Raw genomic sequence first — 15,699 nt, 5'->3', positions numbered from 1 at the left:
AATTGACACTGACGACTTATTTCCATGACATTAAATAACTTTGTCTTAATAAATCTATTTTAGGTTATAATTCAACCGAACACTGCTCCCAAGTTTTTACATTTTTTAAATAATTGAACGCATTAGGAACAATAATCGTAAAATTGTAATTGAAATGAAACATACATATTTGTAGGGCAGTTCTGGGTAAATTCTTATTAAATAAATTAATGACGGAATTGACAACAATGCGAATATTTAAAAACGAAACGTCATATGACAAGACCTGACGCCAATCTAACAAAAAAATATCGCGGCCTCCTGCGTGTTTAAAATAATCGTGAACGGCATATACCGTGTGAGCAACAAGTACTGATTGAGTTGGAAATAAATTCTGGTGATTTTTGGTGACTTTTATGTCATGTTCCAACGAGAAAACCATTTTATTAATATATATATATATATATTCGTATGAAGAAAATTACAATTAAAATTCGAAATTCATAAAATAATTATGGTAAATTATATGTTTTTAATTTGTTGTAGCCAATTTAGGGCGTCTTCGGTAAGTAGATGTAGTTTGGAGAAACCTTGCTGGAATTTAGTAAGGGGACATTCTTCCAAAATGTGTTGGATGGTTTCTTTTTCTGCACCGCATTCACAAGAAGGGTTTTCACGAATGTTCCAGTGAAACAACATATTATTGCATTTGCCATGCCCGGTTCTAAAACGATTTAATTTACACCAGATTTTCCTAGGTAGGTCAAATCCCGGAAGTTGTTTTGTAGGATCCTCAATTAGATTTTTATTGAAAATATCTACGTCTTGCCAGGCTGCTTTCCAATAGTCAAATTTGGAAAATGGTTCCATGAGAAATTCTTCTTTCCAAAGTGGTTTACGCGATTTTAATCTAAAGGGTGGTAAATTTGCCATGTCTTGTGTTATGGAGTACATGTTCGGTGAATTTTGAAATTTATCCCAAATTCGTTTTGTTACGTATTTTCTTCTAATATCGTACGGAATAATGTGCGCTAGGACATGTAGCCATGGTGTTGGAGTCTAAAATCTATTTTAAAGTATCCGTTATTATTCGAAGTGTGGTATTCAATTGAGCATCTATTTTGTTAATTATTATTATTTTATTAATAAAAGATTACAAAAACCAAGACGTTTAAATTTGAAATGTATACCAGCTGTCAATAATGTCAATAAGACAAACCGGAATAGGTACAATTCACAGTCTTGAAAATTTTATGTAAAATTTTTTTTTGCCAAATGAAACATTTATTGTTGCTCACCCTGTACGTAATTTATAAAGTTGCAAATTTATTTTTAAAAGCAACGTACTCACAGAAAATTACTAAAATAAAGATTAATTGGAGGGCTGCGTGCAAGGAATTTTTGAAAATTTTATAGCCTGGCCCCAAAAGAAACAAAGCTGTAATCCTGCGATACTGCAACCCTTTCCTTAAATGAGATTTTTTCTAAGTTGGAAAAATGTTCCTCAGTAACTGTAACAGTTTTCCTGTTTGTCGAAAATTCTTTTACCAGCTAAGAAACTGAAAAGGGTTATATTGGGGAATAAAGTGATGCGGTAGTTAAAACTAACAATAAAATACCAAAAATATATTTATTAAACAGATTTTATTAAAAACAATGTCCAAATTACATTAAGAAAATTCATATTAACCTTATAAAATTAATATATGTACCTATGTAGTTGACGTTTAATTATCTTATGTTATTACAATAAATCAAAGAATTTATTTTCAACACTTTTTACAGTTACTTAGATAAGGAGCGGCAATAACTTTGACAGGGTCAGATTTTTGCTAACTCAGCTAATAAACGTCAGACAACTGTCACTATGAATCAAATTTTAACGCAAAAATGATTTTTTTTGTTCGACACTGTCAGAATTTGAGAATTTTCTCCTGTGTGAACGGATTTTGATAAATTTGACAACTTGTCAAAACGAAACGTCAAGCTAATTTTAAAGAGTCGTGGACCTTTAAAACTCTCGTTTCACTCGAGTTAAACTCATGCCAAAAAAAGCCAAAATTACACACGAACTCGTTAAATAAATAACTATTATTTCAAACATAAATTTCGTAATGGTGTTTACAATAACTGTATGGATGAGTTTCTGTAAAAATTTCCAAATTTAAATTGAAACAGGTGTATGCAACCAAAAATACTTCCATGCATTACAGAGCATCTTAGGACATACGTCCAAAACCTCAGAGGTTTCTTTGATTTGCGGCACATCCACAATTTGTATGGTCTTTCAACGGCAACTACGATGGGACAAACATTTATAATGACCCTGTATTTTTCGAGCGCAACATTACATTTTTGGATATAAAATATTAACAAAAATTGACTAAATATTCGTCAAAGTAACAATACATCACTTGGGTTTTTTATCTTTATCACCTTTCTTCTGTTTTGTTGCCAAATTACTGTCGTCATGGTGATTACATCTAGCAGAGTTGTTGGCTTTAATCTCTTCCAAAGTCTTTAACACCTGCTCTAACTTGCCTAATAATAATTTTTCGTTGGTGATCTCAGTCTGCTTAAAGTAATGATTTCTTATTTTATTGAAACAGTCGTCATCTAATTTCGATGGAAATTCAGTTTTTTCATCGAATTGTTTACTTCTATTTACATAATAATCAACATCGCATTTTCCAATGTCAATAAAATAACAACCTTTTTCATCTATTCTTAAAAACAATAGTGGTGTAGGAATATACTTTCGGAATTTTTCTAAACATTTTATATTGTAAATGTGTTCTATAAAAGTCATAAATAATATAAGGTTTTTGAAAGCGTTGACTTCAGAGTGTCGTTCGATTCGTTCAATATCCGTTACTGCCACACCAGTCCAAAAATTGACGATCACCAAAGACATACTCATGGCAAAAAAGACAAATATAAGGTAGCCGCCGAAACTAAAATTAGCGTCGTCCTCGATATTAAATTCTCCTGTGGTCATAATAAATGTTTTAAATATGGAGGTGAAAAAATTGTTAAATAACTTCTCACTGGGAAACAAAATGTGGAAACCAATACTGAAAGCAACTACCGGAAGTGAGAAAAATATTAATAAAATTGTAAACGTTTTAAAAACTCTTTGTAACATTAGAGACCATTTTGATAAATTTGGGTGGTAACCTGTAGTTAGCAGAAAACAAACAGCAATTTCTATAAATAAGAAGCCCCGGAATTGTAGTTGGAAGAAACCACCAATGATTGTTGCCATTAAACAGATTTCAGTTGCTGCATGTAAAGTTGCTTCATTTAACACAACAAAAATTGGTGATTTCCTTACTATCCTAAAATGTAGGAAAATCGGTGCTTTTATTGCAATACAAATCACGCTTAGTAACACGGTAAAAACATTTTCTGGTACCGATTTTGGAAACCGATAAAAGGCTACGGACAACAGTATGAACATAATCAACTGCAACATCAGGATTATCCAAAAGTAAAATTTTATTTTAAACCACTTTAGAGTAACAAATGTGTGAATAAATGGATGAGTCAAGAGGCGTTCAAGATTCGGCTGTTTTCCAATCATCGAAACGACCCTACTTTCCCTAAATTCTTGACTGTCGACGAGACAGTTGAAACGAAATCTCATTTTGTAATTGATGTCACTAAAGTAAGGCGCGTAGTTGTCCAAAACCAAGCAGCTATCAAAGTGCTTTTCAAGGTCTTCCGGATCGATCATATCGAGAACACACTTGTTTAGTTTGTTCTTCACGATCAGCGAAGAATTGCGTTTCAGCAGTTTTTGTATTGCTTCTTTGTGAGAAAAACTGACAGCATAATGAAGCGCGGTGTTTCCTGATCTGTCGTAAGTAAATTGTGGCTCTATTTTGTCAGATTCTAAGAGGCTTTTGAACAATTTTCCCTTCATAGGCTTCAGACGCCACCTGACAAAATTATTGAAGTTTTCCTGTGTAATTTTGGTGTCGACATGTTTCAATAGTTCTTCAAAAATTTTTTGATTATTGTTCTTTGCAGCTAACTCCAGTGGTGTCAGTTTATTTCTTGGTGTCACTTTATTGGGATCAGCTCCATTTTTTAATAAATGTTGCACAACGGGCAACATGTTGTCGGACCTTTTAGAAGCAAATTGCAGCAAAGTGTTTTCACTGTCGTCGACATTTACATATTTTTGAAGTTCTTGAAAATTTAAGAATGACTTTGTGTCGTTTCTCATTATGCAGCAGAATAAGTGGGTTTTGCCATCTCCTGATACAAAACCATCGTTTGGTAAAACAAGTTTCATATCGTTTTTGAGAACAGTTGCAGTATCTTTATTATCAATAGCATATAATCCTTTTTCTAAAAACAAGGTGGCAACATTTTTTAAAATCGTCGACATAGTTGCGTCATTTTTATATTGTTTGTAGAAAAGAGCGATTAAATCGATAGCACTTTTGCCTTTAAAGTCGAGCCTGTTAATATCAATTCCAGCTTCAGTCAATTCTTTTATGCAACTATAGAAGTCGTTTTTGGTAATATCTCCGTACTTCAAGGCAAAGACAATAACTGAGTCGGAACATCTGGTCTGCGTAATATCTTGTACAAAAGAATCTCTGTTAATTTCTAGTTCCTTCAGTATTGTTCGAATTTTAATTAAGTCGAATTGCGCCGAAGCATAAAACAATAAATCACTCTTGTCATTTTCTTCATTCTCGTAAAATCTAAGCATTGCATCAAACATTTTCCGCTTTAAACACTTTCTTTGTTCTGCCGATTCTAATATTATTTCTTCTGATATCCCTAGATCTGCTAGAAGCTTTTGTAATTCTTGTTTCTTCTTTTGGTCGCACGCATTGTTGACAATTCTAAAGACATGGAACTTATAATCGGGCTCCTTTTTCTTCTCGTCTGCAATACAATGATTGATGACAGCTAACACAACTAACTACGATCCAAGATATTTTGGAAATAAATAGTTTAAAAGTATACAAAAATATTCAGTATATTTTCTACATACAATTTTTGTACAAAACAAAATGTAAATTTAGTAAAAACTGTCATACCTAGTACTGCTATAAATTCTGTTACATAAAAATTTGTAAATGACAAGAGTCAGTATTTAAATTGGTAGAGGTAGCTGTGATGTGATCAGTTTATGAATCCAACAATATAAATGTTATAAACAATATTTAAAAACCGACGGTGTAATTGTTTTACACCAAGCATGAAACTCTTGAAAAAGGCTGTCTGAGTCAATGATAGGCTAAGAAAAGGACATTGACGTAGTGTTCGAACAACCAGTCATCAAAACTGTAGTCAACAGGAGTAATCGAAGTTTACTTCGAGTGCGGAAGACCACATAGTAAGTTGGGTGGTGCTTCAATTTTGTGAAAATAAACTTCAACAAGAATGCGTTGAGGGGATATTTGAGAGAATATTCCAAGACTATTTATTATACTATAGGTTGACAAACAACAATCACTGCTACTTCGTAGTGGACGAATGATCCTCTGACAGTGCCAATTCACCAAGAAGCTTAAGTGAAGTTAACGTTATGACTATAAAGAGGTTATTTTCAATGGTCTATGTTTGAAGCGTTAAATTAATATAGTTACGTATATTTTAAGAGTTAATTTAAATAATCATATAAAATGTACTTTCAGATGAAAAAAATGTGTAACAGCAGTTACGGCAGGACTAGGTATATCGGGTGACTTCGCGAAAAATTCAGATGGTTTTATGTCTGGTGTTATTAACGTTACAAATTTGAAATTTTAGAATGTCAATCAGCACATAGCGGGCATTAACTTAGTATAGCTGTCACATCGTTATTCCCTCTCCAGCCGCCTCCAGCCACCTCCCTTCAATTTGAAACGACATCCCACCTTTTCAACGACAGATTAAGGAAAGAGTAGGTACATGTTTTTTAGTATATCTGTGAATAAAAAGTGATAGGAGATTTTTTGAAATATTTTTAAATGTTCAAGAATAATTTAATCAGCTGTACTACTCGTATTGTGTAAGTAATAAATTATTACACCGTAGATAAACCCATCCGAATATAATAATGCATATATTTTTTGACCAAAATGAAGCTTTTTAATTGTCAATTCAGTTAAACTCTGAACTGAAACGAATAACAGCAGATCGAGCGAATGTCTTCAAAAAATACAAAGCACTAGGTATGTTGGAAATCTGTAGATACCCAAAAGCTAATTTTTGTTGTAATCGATGAGGAAAGAAATTTTGCAAGATTTGCGAACAGTAGGCAGGAACATTTAGCAAACGACAATGAGTTTAGACATACATAAAATGATAAACAAAATACCTTGTTCCGAGATTTGTATGAGCACACTTTCATTGTCATCCATATTTTCAATTTTCTTGTCAACGCGAAAGTGAAAATATAGTCAGTCTGTTCGTTGCTTGCAACTGATGTGTAATTATTTCTACTGTAGTCTACGTAATTCAGGAAAAACCGCTAACCTCCACCACGGTTACAGATGAATGTATTTTTAGCTATAGGTTGTGGTGAACCTGTATTTTTAGTTTCATTCAAAGAACCTTGATTTGTGATAACTATTGACACGAAATTAGCTTGTGCGAGAACAGAAAAATAGTGACTAAACTGTGTGATGTGTTGTTTTAATATTTCCTGTGTGAATTGATGATTAGATAGGTTATCAGGGTTATGGTTTCTGCTCGACAAACGTATATATTTACGAAATGTAAGTAATTTGGTAACATTAGTTGAAAGTTTTTTTGTTGGATACCACGTATTCGTTTGCCAACGGTGTAGCTTGTTTACGTTGATCAGAATAATTATAAGGAGTGTTCGCAACCTTGATGTGGAATCCGCAATACTCTGCGGTTCTGTGATTTTTGTACCGTCTCTCACCTTTGATCAGTGAAGTCGTCACGGATTAAAATTTTAAGGATTTAACCTACAGTCCCTAGATGAATAAAATGCATTACAAAATAAAATATGTAGCCATGATATGAAAAGCACAATGTTTCCGTTGGCGTTCCACAAACTGATAAGGATAACGTTATCTAAATTTATTCAGTTCTCTTTTACTCGTTGAATTGTGACAATTTTGACTGAAAACTACAAAGTAAGTGCAGTGTTCTTTTCGATTTTCTTTTAAACTGCGTATGATCTGCCCCTGTAGCTACAGCTACAGAGCAACAATGTTACTTAACCTTCTTCGTATGATATGGCCAGTCGATTTTGTAAATAGGCAAACAATACGACACAGACACGGGTAGACGTTAGATGATGATAGATGATCTGTATCTTTGTTCTTGGTAGATGAAAGCTGTCAAAAAATATATTTGTTACTTTTCGGGTAATGTGGCGGTCGTCTGTGCATAAATATCTCCTTCATGGCCACATTAGATACATCTTCTCTTATATCAATGGCAATATGCGCCAACTTATTTTAGAGCCTTCCAGTATTACTTAATATAAGTAAAATAATGCCATCCAAAAAAATTGGTTTCAGAAAACCAACCACTTCGGTAAGAACGAACGTAAAAATATTTTATATTACGTAGCCTTCTTCGGTTGACATTGCACCTTTCGGTGAAGTGTTTTTCAAATATACAGTTGGAGTAATTAGATAAAGACATTTTCGTTATCAGTGTCAATAAGAGCTTTGAATTTTTGTCAAGTGGTAGAACTTCATGAATTGCTCTTTTGAAGAACTCAATTCAATTATTGTAAGTTGAAAACAAAAGTTGTCCAGAATCTCATAAATCAGGAATTCTTTTTCATATTTTTCGCGCAATCGTGTTGTTATAGCTACTTACAATTGTTGTTGACACGATCTGAAAGTTGAACTTAACAACTCCAATGCTGTAAGCAAATAATGACACCGATACCTACTGAGGTAGGTCATTAATGACATTAATGTCTTCGAAGCAATTTTTTTTTCGTATAAGCGATTGTGTGAAAAACGTTGTGGGATATAGTTACGGTTAGTAAGTGCCATAACAGAATCTCGGAAGGAACTCGGAATTCTTTCTCAATTCTGTTATAATGCACTTAGGAGTACTAACCTTATATCCCAATGTACAATATTTCGCTATATGTAATATGCTAAGAACACAAAGAAATTTGAATGTTGGAGACTAGTTATCAGAAAATACAATAAGATCAACAAAAAAAGGAGATCAGGGGCGCCTATGAAAAACGAAACATCTGGAAAGGTTTGGTGTTGTTTTAATCATACTCTCTTAGAGGCAAGATTATGTATGATAAAGCATTTTCCTTGTTACCATTTCGAAAATATAATTCCACCCTGAATATTTTTTGAGAATTATTTAAAAAAAATAAAATTCAGGTACATAAAACCTTTCAATAAACGTTATAAATGACAAGTGGCACTTACGCAGCACCTTTAAAAAATATGTTTCCTTATCTCTTTTTTGTTGATCATATTATACAATCACACTGTACATTATCTTGAGCTCTTTAAATTATTTTTCTTACAATCGTTGATAACAGAAATTTCTTGGTAAAGTTATTACAATTATGTCCGAGTAATGTTTTTATTTGTCTGTATGTATTTAGGACGTCTGCCATATTTTCGTTATTGAAAAAATTATTCATATCTGTGAAACCAATATTTCTAGGAATCCAATTGCAATAAGCATGGTTTAAATTTGCTACCTAAAATGATAGTATGTATTACCAAATGATTATTACTGATTTGCACTCTTGCACTAAAAATGGTGTCTTGGCTAGCCGATAACAGTCTTTCACTAACCGCGCCTATCCTCATCCCTAGAACAACTTCCAAATTCGTCGTTACATCTTCATCAGATCACTTCCGTTCGCGACACAGGTACGGGTTCATTGTAAGGGCCCGTACAGACTACGCGCCCCGATTATTCTTCGTGCGTTACAGTAGCAATATTTGTTTCAAAATAAATAAACTCTTAAAAAAAAATCACTAAGACGAGAATTAAGTCTATTGTTCTGTTTATGTTCAATTTATGTAAATATTTTTGCAGTTAAAACAAACGTTCGTTTATTAATAAATAGAGTAACAACCTAGAAAAATTGGTCGAACTTAATTTTCTAACTTCGCACTTCAAAATAATTGGAATTGTTTGTTCCCCTGGACAGAGTACTTTATTAGTACATATATCGGGTGTGTCAAAACGAACAGACTGACTTAGTAGCATAACAGCATTGCGATAACCCCGATTTTGTACCAAAGAACTCTCAGAAAGTGAAAATGAAAATAGCAGCAATGCAATAGGGAACTCAAAACTACCGTATGTATAGTTGTCATGGTTACGTCATACGTATCTACTCTTGTGTCAAAAATAAATTACTCCCTAGAATTGACATCGACATTTTACATTTGTATGACATTTCATAAGGGTGCGTTTGATTTTTTTATACCATTGCACGTTGATTTGATAATTTTCAAAATTGTGCGACTATGAACTGTCAAAGAAATGTCAACTCTATCCTACCCACACAGTTGCCACATAAATTTTCGTACATAGTTGCCATACTTATCCACAATAATTTTGAATCACCAATAGATACTTATTATTACTACAATACGTTTAATTAATAATTTTTAATGATAAGAATTATGAAGAATTCAGATGAAACATGTGTTATCGATGATATCTACATTGTAGTTACTACCGGGAATTTATATACCTACGTAGATTAAATTTTGATAAGTACAGTTTAAGACGGAAGTATGTATTTAACATATACGCATTTGTATAGTAAGTATAGTAAGTATTTGAGTTTTGATTTGTTTCTTATCAAATTCGATGTATCAAAATGACGCATTCAAAACATTAGAAACATTACATAATTTAAAAAAACCATGCAAATCTGTTGTTCAAAAAAATTCAAATAATATCACATCAGTGGCCTATTGGTTTAAAATACATGTTTTATAATAATAAATAAATATGTATTCAATTAGAAGGAAAAGTAAATACAGGGTTATTCACGAGAGAGTTCCGATGAAAATTTCGTTATATGCAACCCGAAATACAAGAAACCCCTAGAACTTGATATTTTGTTTAATTCGAAATAAGTTAGCAATCCAAGTAGCTTGGCGAATAAGATTAATTAATCATGACACTTTCTCTTTATTGAGGTTATGAGCAAAAGTTAATATCGTGCGATCAAATAAAAAAAAATAGAGTAGGCGAAAATGGTGGTTTGAACCAGTCAAAGCATCAGAATAGCACAATCCAGGTAACTCGATTTTTTTTTAATTGATCGCACGTTATAAATGTGAAAACTGACATGACAGACAATAAGGGCCAGCAATCGTTGACTTAAGTATTACTTTTTATAAAATTAGGAAGCTAGAAACCATTGGAAATTGTAGTTCCGGTTGCATATATCGGAAGTCTCTCGTGACTAACCCTGTACATATAATGATATCATTTTAAATTATTCATAATATGTACTAAAAAAAAAATTATTTTTTTTAACGGGTGACTATTAAAATTTTCACTTAGGGTTGGCTATGGATCATTCTTTGTTTTCCCTTGCACCTTAGACACTGACAAGTTTGACATTTTAATAAATGTTTTTTCTCTTAATTTGGTTATGTTTCAATTGTACTGACTGACATTTGTCGTTCGTTCTTGCGTGTGTCTAAAGTAACAGAAAAAATAAAAACTCCTTCAAAGCCAACTCCAAGTGAAAATTTTAATAGTCACCCGTTATTTTCTATGAACAATGTGTACTTTGCTCTGATATCTGATGTTGTATAAATTCACTGAATTATATCCACGTCTATTAATTAAGATATGTGATACGAGATAAGTGTGGATTATACTTATATAGGTCCTACAACTGAAATGAAGAACAGTAATATTTGCGGTTTAATAGTAAAGTTTACCAAGACAGAAATCGCCATTTATTTATTTATTCATTTATTTATTTATTTATTTATTTATTTATTTATTTATTCATTCATTCATTTGTGAGTCCATAAGGTCAATTTAACTTAAAGGTAATTTGCGTTTTTATTAATCATTTTGTTTAGTTATACGAGTAGATTAGAATATAATATTTTTTGATATTTAACTAAGTAGAGTTTTGTTTCTAAAACCGTATTTACATTTTTTTCAGATCATGTCTTCCATCACCACAGAGTCACAAGTTAGAGAACAAACGAAAATAGTCTTACATCATTTAGAGAAAAGTGAAATTGAAGAGGCCCAGCAGATTATTTTGAACAACAAAGAAATTCTTCACTACAACTTCGGCTTGATCAATTTTGTACCGTTGATACCAAGAGTCAGATTTTCAAAAATAATACCAAAAAACCATGACGCCCTTAAAATGGTAATCGACACTGGTTTTCAAATTTTCTCGAATGAAGACAACGTCCACGAATTGTTATTTTTCGCTGCTGCCAAATGCAACATAGAAAAACTAACTTACTGTGTTACGAAGATTCTACAAGACAATCCGTCTGATATCAATCAGGTTAGAGAAGGCGACACTGCCCTTATGTTTTTGATTAAATACGGTAACATTGCTGATGAAAACTGTCCAGTATGTGTGAAAATCTTGATAGACGCTGGAATCGACGTCAATAGAAATGACTACTTTTCACACAACCCAATTCTATTTTTGTTTAAATTGTACCGTCGATATGATGAAAGATTCCCGAAAGTCCACAGAGTCATACAGAATTTAAGAAAGTGCATCGAATTGCTGCTAGAAACTGGAGCTATTAATACAGACTTCATCAAGATCGAAGACACAAATCTTTCAACAAAATTGAAGAACCTGCAGTTTGACTGTTTTGGTAGTGATGCACGAGTAGCCACTGAAGAAAAACCAACAGACAAATTGTTTAAGTACCTGATCAATGGCAACGAACACAGTTTTATAAAATCCAAGGAAGTACCGGAGTGGTTAGATGCGGACGATGGCAACAACACGTTCTTACAGTTGTGCTGCGAAAAAAATCTCAAGAAAGCTGCAAGTTTTTTAATCGAAAAGGGCGCGGACTTGTGTAAAACTACGGACCGGAATCCAAAAACTCCGCTAGAACTGGCTGCAAGACGTAATCATTTGGAAATTTTTGAAGCCCTTTTGAAAACCAACAAAATCGTCATCGACGAAGCACTGTTCCGAACGTTCCTTCGTAATCGACCCAAGCACATTAAGGCCAAGTATTTCGACGAAATTTTGAAGTACAAGAACTTGGACCTCAACACAAGATCGAATAACGGTAATACGCCTCTGCATTACGCAATTATTTTCTCGAGTAGTGAAGCAATCAAGGTGCTTCTGCAACGGGGTGCGCCGCTCACCGTGAAGAATGATTCTGACAAGTGTCCTTTGGATTACATATCGCCAGAAGATTTAGAACAATACTTGAATATGTGCGTTCTTCCCGACAGCTATACTGATTTCGATAATGGCAAGTATGAGGTTGCGTTAAATTATCGAAGTTTAATTACGATGAATGAGTCGACTCATTCTGAACTGACAGTTGTGGAAAAGGTTTGCAACAATCCAAAATTGTTCCATTTGTTAAATCATCCAATCATGTCGTCATTTATCGATATCAAATGGAAACTTGTAGAGCCTCTGTACAAGAAGTTATTTGTTTTCCACTTAGTCTTCTACTTGATAAGTATCTTCGCATTTATCAATTTGTCAAAATTGTTGCTTTTCTGTTTAGCTATTATTTATTTTGTGAAAATCGCAGTGACCTCCAGTTGGAAAAATAATAAACTTCACGAGATCGTAGACACAGTAATTGCTGCAATTATGCTCTTCTCAGTTGTTGTCACGAGTAACGTAATTATATACCACCTGGGAATCATTGCGACCATCTTCATGGCATTTTCTTGTCATCTATTTTGGCGGTTTAGTCCTAATTTTGCCCACTTCCATGCAATTATGATCAACATCCTAAGCCATCTTTTCTCGTACTTGTCTTATATTTTTATTTTGACTTTATTCTTTGGCGCTGCTTCTTACATCTTTTGGTTAACGCAGTATGATGATTCTGGCCTCGATAAAAATTTTGACAATTATGTTCACTTTTTCAACGATGTTAAAATGTTACTTACTCACTTTTATTTGCTCTATGTCTTTGGAGTTTTTGTTTCTATAGTGATCATAATGAGCATTATCGATTCTGTTGCATACTTGCAAGAAAATGCTCAGCAGATAAGAACTAGTTTTCAAATTTTGGGATACAAGAATATTTTAATATTTCTTAAAATGGCCGAAGACTTTCATTCGAGCTTTGGGGTGATAAAAAATCCACAAATTTTTGATGAACAATACTTTAAAGATAACGACGAGAAGATCAAAAGCGTGGGGGAAAAGACTAGTAAGAAGGAAAGGAAAGTCCAGAAAAATAGGAATAAATTTTTAATCAACTTTTATATTAACACCAATAAATTTTCGTTTGAGAAACTACTTTCTATAAGACTTGAATATGCTAATATGGTTAAAATTAAGAAGTTAGTGAGACAGTGATTTGTTAATTTCGTTAAATTATTGTTGAATATGTAAAATAAGAGAAACAACAATGACAAGTACAAATTTTAGATTTTAGTATTTTTGTAAGATTTTTTAGAAATTATAATTTTTTAACATGTTTAGGTAGGTATATAAAGATTCCATGAAATAAATCTATTATGTGAATTATCTGAATGTTGAACTTGTATTTTGAATGTTGTTATTGCTTTAATTTTTTATACAATTTGTAGTACCTACATACAATATTAAATTATGTAATGTTTTATAATTATATCATTTAATTTAAACACTTTGTATTTTAACACCAAACTATTCTGCAGTAATTGGGGAAAAAGTTAATATGACATTATAAAAGTATTTTTGAAAATTAAAAAGATGAGATTAACATTGCTTTTATACCGAATTAATGCGGGATATTGTTCAGTCTTAGGAGAAATCTGTACCTATTTTGGTTAAATTTTCATTTAGGTATTTAGTCATTTATTTAGCCAGTCGTTTATTGTCGATTATGGTTCGGTGCAAAGTGTCATACACTGTTAAGGAGCTGACTATAATAGTTTTATAATAACTGTTATAATTTATAAATAAGAATATAATTAAAAAGTTTTCGTTAATAAATTTATGTGTAGGCAACACATAATTTTTCAGTGCAACTTTAGCAACTAGTAACAAGCAAATTAATTTCAACTTTTAGATAAATTCCTAAAATTCCTTAAAACAGTTTAACGATAATTTACTAAAAACAACAGACTTCTCATTGTTAAATTTAATTATTTAAATACTGAATATGTACCGGGATATCAAAAATTATCTTGGTCAAAGGTGGTCATGGATTGGAAAACGACGACGATTTCTTCGGTACGAACGATTGGCCTACCAGCACCTTTTTTATGAGTCACAGAGCCTGTTTAGCAAAGTACACCAACACAATTTGTAAGGGATAGGTAGGTAAGTACATAAAAATCCTTGGGCATTACTGCAAAGTGTAGGAAGTGCTCTCGAAAATTGATTTTGACATTCAAAAAATGATTTGACGCCCTGTATATATATACTGATATAACGACGCTGAAGGGCTTTGATGCCCTCAGAAATTTTTTTTTCTTTAAACCAATGAACAGACCTTTATAGGTTGATTCAGGAGGAATAATGAGCCTGACCAAATTCTCGATGCAACCAACATTACATTTTCGCAACTTAATTTGCGAAACTTAAAAAAAATACAATTAGAATCCAGGATGCCTTTCAATCATTATCATTGTCCTTTTTTGACAAAGGCTACAAAGTTATTATAATATGGAATATTGGGGAGCAAAAGGACCATATTTTTTCACCAAAGACTAAACGGTCTAGTCTCTAGTGTAGGTATTTAAATTTTCTGCAAAACATTCTGCCAATTTTGTTGGAGGAGACAAATTTACTTAGAAGACAAAACATGTGGCTCCAACAGGATACACTGTGCATGCGAATAAGTGGATTGGTAGGGGTTCGAATAAACCTTGGCCTCCGAGAAGTCCTGACATAACTCCACTAGATACTTTTTTTTGGGGGGATGGTCAAAGAGCGTATCTACCAAACACCTATCAACAATAGAGAAGATGTCGGACGTGGAATAACTTATAGATCCGTAACGCCATGCTTATGAAAGGATCTTTCCGGAAGCGTATTGATGCATGTAAAAAAAGTGTTGGGCAGCATTTTGAACTTTAATTGATTCACTTAATTTTTATGTTCTGTTCGCTATTAAAACACTTCTTGCGTTGGTGTTTCAGTTGCTTCTGTCTACGTCCAAACATGACAATAATTATTATATATAACTTGCGAAAATGTAATGTTGTTTGCATCAAGAATTTAGTGAGGCTCATTATTCTTCGTGAATCACCATGTATATTTTGTTCTCTATGAATCTTTTAAATATCTTGAATTTTCGAATGTCTAGTGTACTGATACTTGAAGCCAACTGTTATTGGTATTAGGTCTCCTAATGCTGTCCAGGTTACATTTAAAATTGGACTTTTTCAAGAAGTATTTTTTTGATTTATCGTGCATTATACATATTAAGGTTATCTCTATGTTTTCCTTATTTTCATACTGAAAATAATTTTCACGTTTTACCTTGCCCGTGCTTGGAGTGAGTTATTATCTACATCTACCAATATAAATTTCCGTCCAATTGTATACTGTGTTGCCTATATACGAAGTAATTATACCACCGG

General features: G+C 32.7%; 2 protein-coding genes and 1 long non-coding RNA gene across 6 annotated transcripts in view; 1 reads left to right on the top strand and 2 right to left on the bottom strand.

Annotated features, from left to right (window-relative positions):
• Window positions 1–1,595: 1,595 nt before the first annotated feature.
• LOC138122766 (transient receptor potential cation channel subfamily A member 1-like) lies at window positions 1,596–6,446 on the bottom strand. Its single transcript, XM_069037063.1, has 2 exons — window positions 6,305–6,446; window positions 1,596–4,884 (listed from the first exon to the last, which is right to left on the bottom strand). Exons 1-2 carry the CDS (start codon window positions 6,345–6,347, stop codon window positions 2,390–2,392), a joined length of 2,538 nt encoding a protein of 845 aa, XP_068893164.1. The 5' UTR covers window positions 6,348–6,446; the 3' UTR covers window positions 1,596–2,389.
• The window catches only part of LOC138122770 (uncharacterized), a 186,709-nt gene continuing 172,605 nt past the window's right edge, over window positions 1,596–15,699 (bottom strand). The window contains exon 2 of the long non-coding RNA XR_011156620.1: window positions 1,596–1,988. This is a non-coding gene — a long non-coding RNA (uncharacterized lncRNA). The remainder of the gene's footprint in view (window positions 1,989–15,699) is intronic.
• On the top strand, window positions 6,562–13,773 carry LOC138122767 (transient receptor potential cation channel protein painless-like). 4 transcript variants are annotated; one of them, XM_069037067.1, is made up of 2 exons: window positions 6,562–6,704; window positions 11,105–13,773. In XM_069037067.1, exon 2 carries the CDS (start codon window positions 11,108–11,110, stop codon window positions 13,481–13,483), a length of 2,376 nt encoding a protein of 791 aa, XP_068893168.1. In that variant the 5' UTR covers window positions 6,562–6,704; window positions 11,105–11,107; the 3' UTR covers window positions 13,484–13,773. The 4 variants fall into 4 exon arrangements, with proteins under 4 accessions (XP_068893168.1, XP_068893166.1, XP_068893165.1 ...); XM_069037065.1 differs by lacking the exon at window positions 6,562–6,704 and adding an exon at window positions 6,754–7,091; XM_069037064.1 differs by lacking the exon at window positions 6,562–6,704 and adding an exon at window positions 7,384–7,497.

Source organism: Tenebrio molitor, chromosome 2 (assembly GCF_963966145.1).
Source record: "Tenebrio molitor chromosome 2, icTenMoli1.1, whole genome shotgun sequence".
NCBI lineage: Eukaryota > Metazoa > Arthropoda > Insecta > Coleoptera > Tenebrionidae > Tenebrio > Tenebrio molitor.
This window is presented reverse-complemented; position numbering and strand designations above follow the sequence as displayed.

What these genes read in the sequence shown, in the direction of transcription:
- LOC138122766 (XM_069037063.1), bottom strand. Translation starts at nt 6,347, where the DNA reads ATGGATGACAATGAAAGTGTGCTCATACAAATCTCGGAACAAG. An exon ending in CATACAAATCTCGGAACAAG is followed by an intron (nt 4,885 to 6,304) that starts GTATTTTGTTTA and finishes ATTGTATTGCAG; the next exon opens with ACGAGAAGAAAAAGGAGCCC.
- LOC138122767 (XM_069037064.1), top strand. Translation starts at nt 7,456, where the DNA reads ATGCCATCCAAAAAAATTGGTTTCAGAAAACCAACCACTTCG. An exon ending in TCAGAAAACCAACCACTTCG is followed by an intron (nt 7,498 to 11,104) that starts GTAAGAACGAAC and finishes CATTTTTTTCAG; the next exon opens with ATCATGTCTTCCATCACCAC.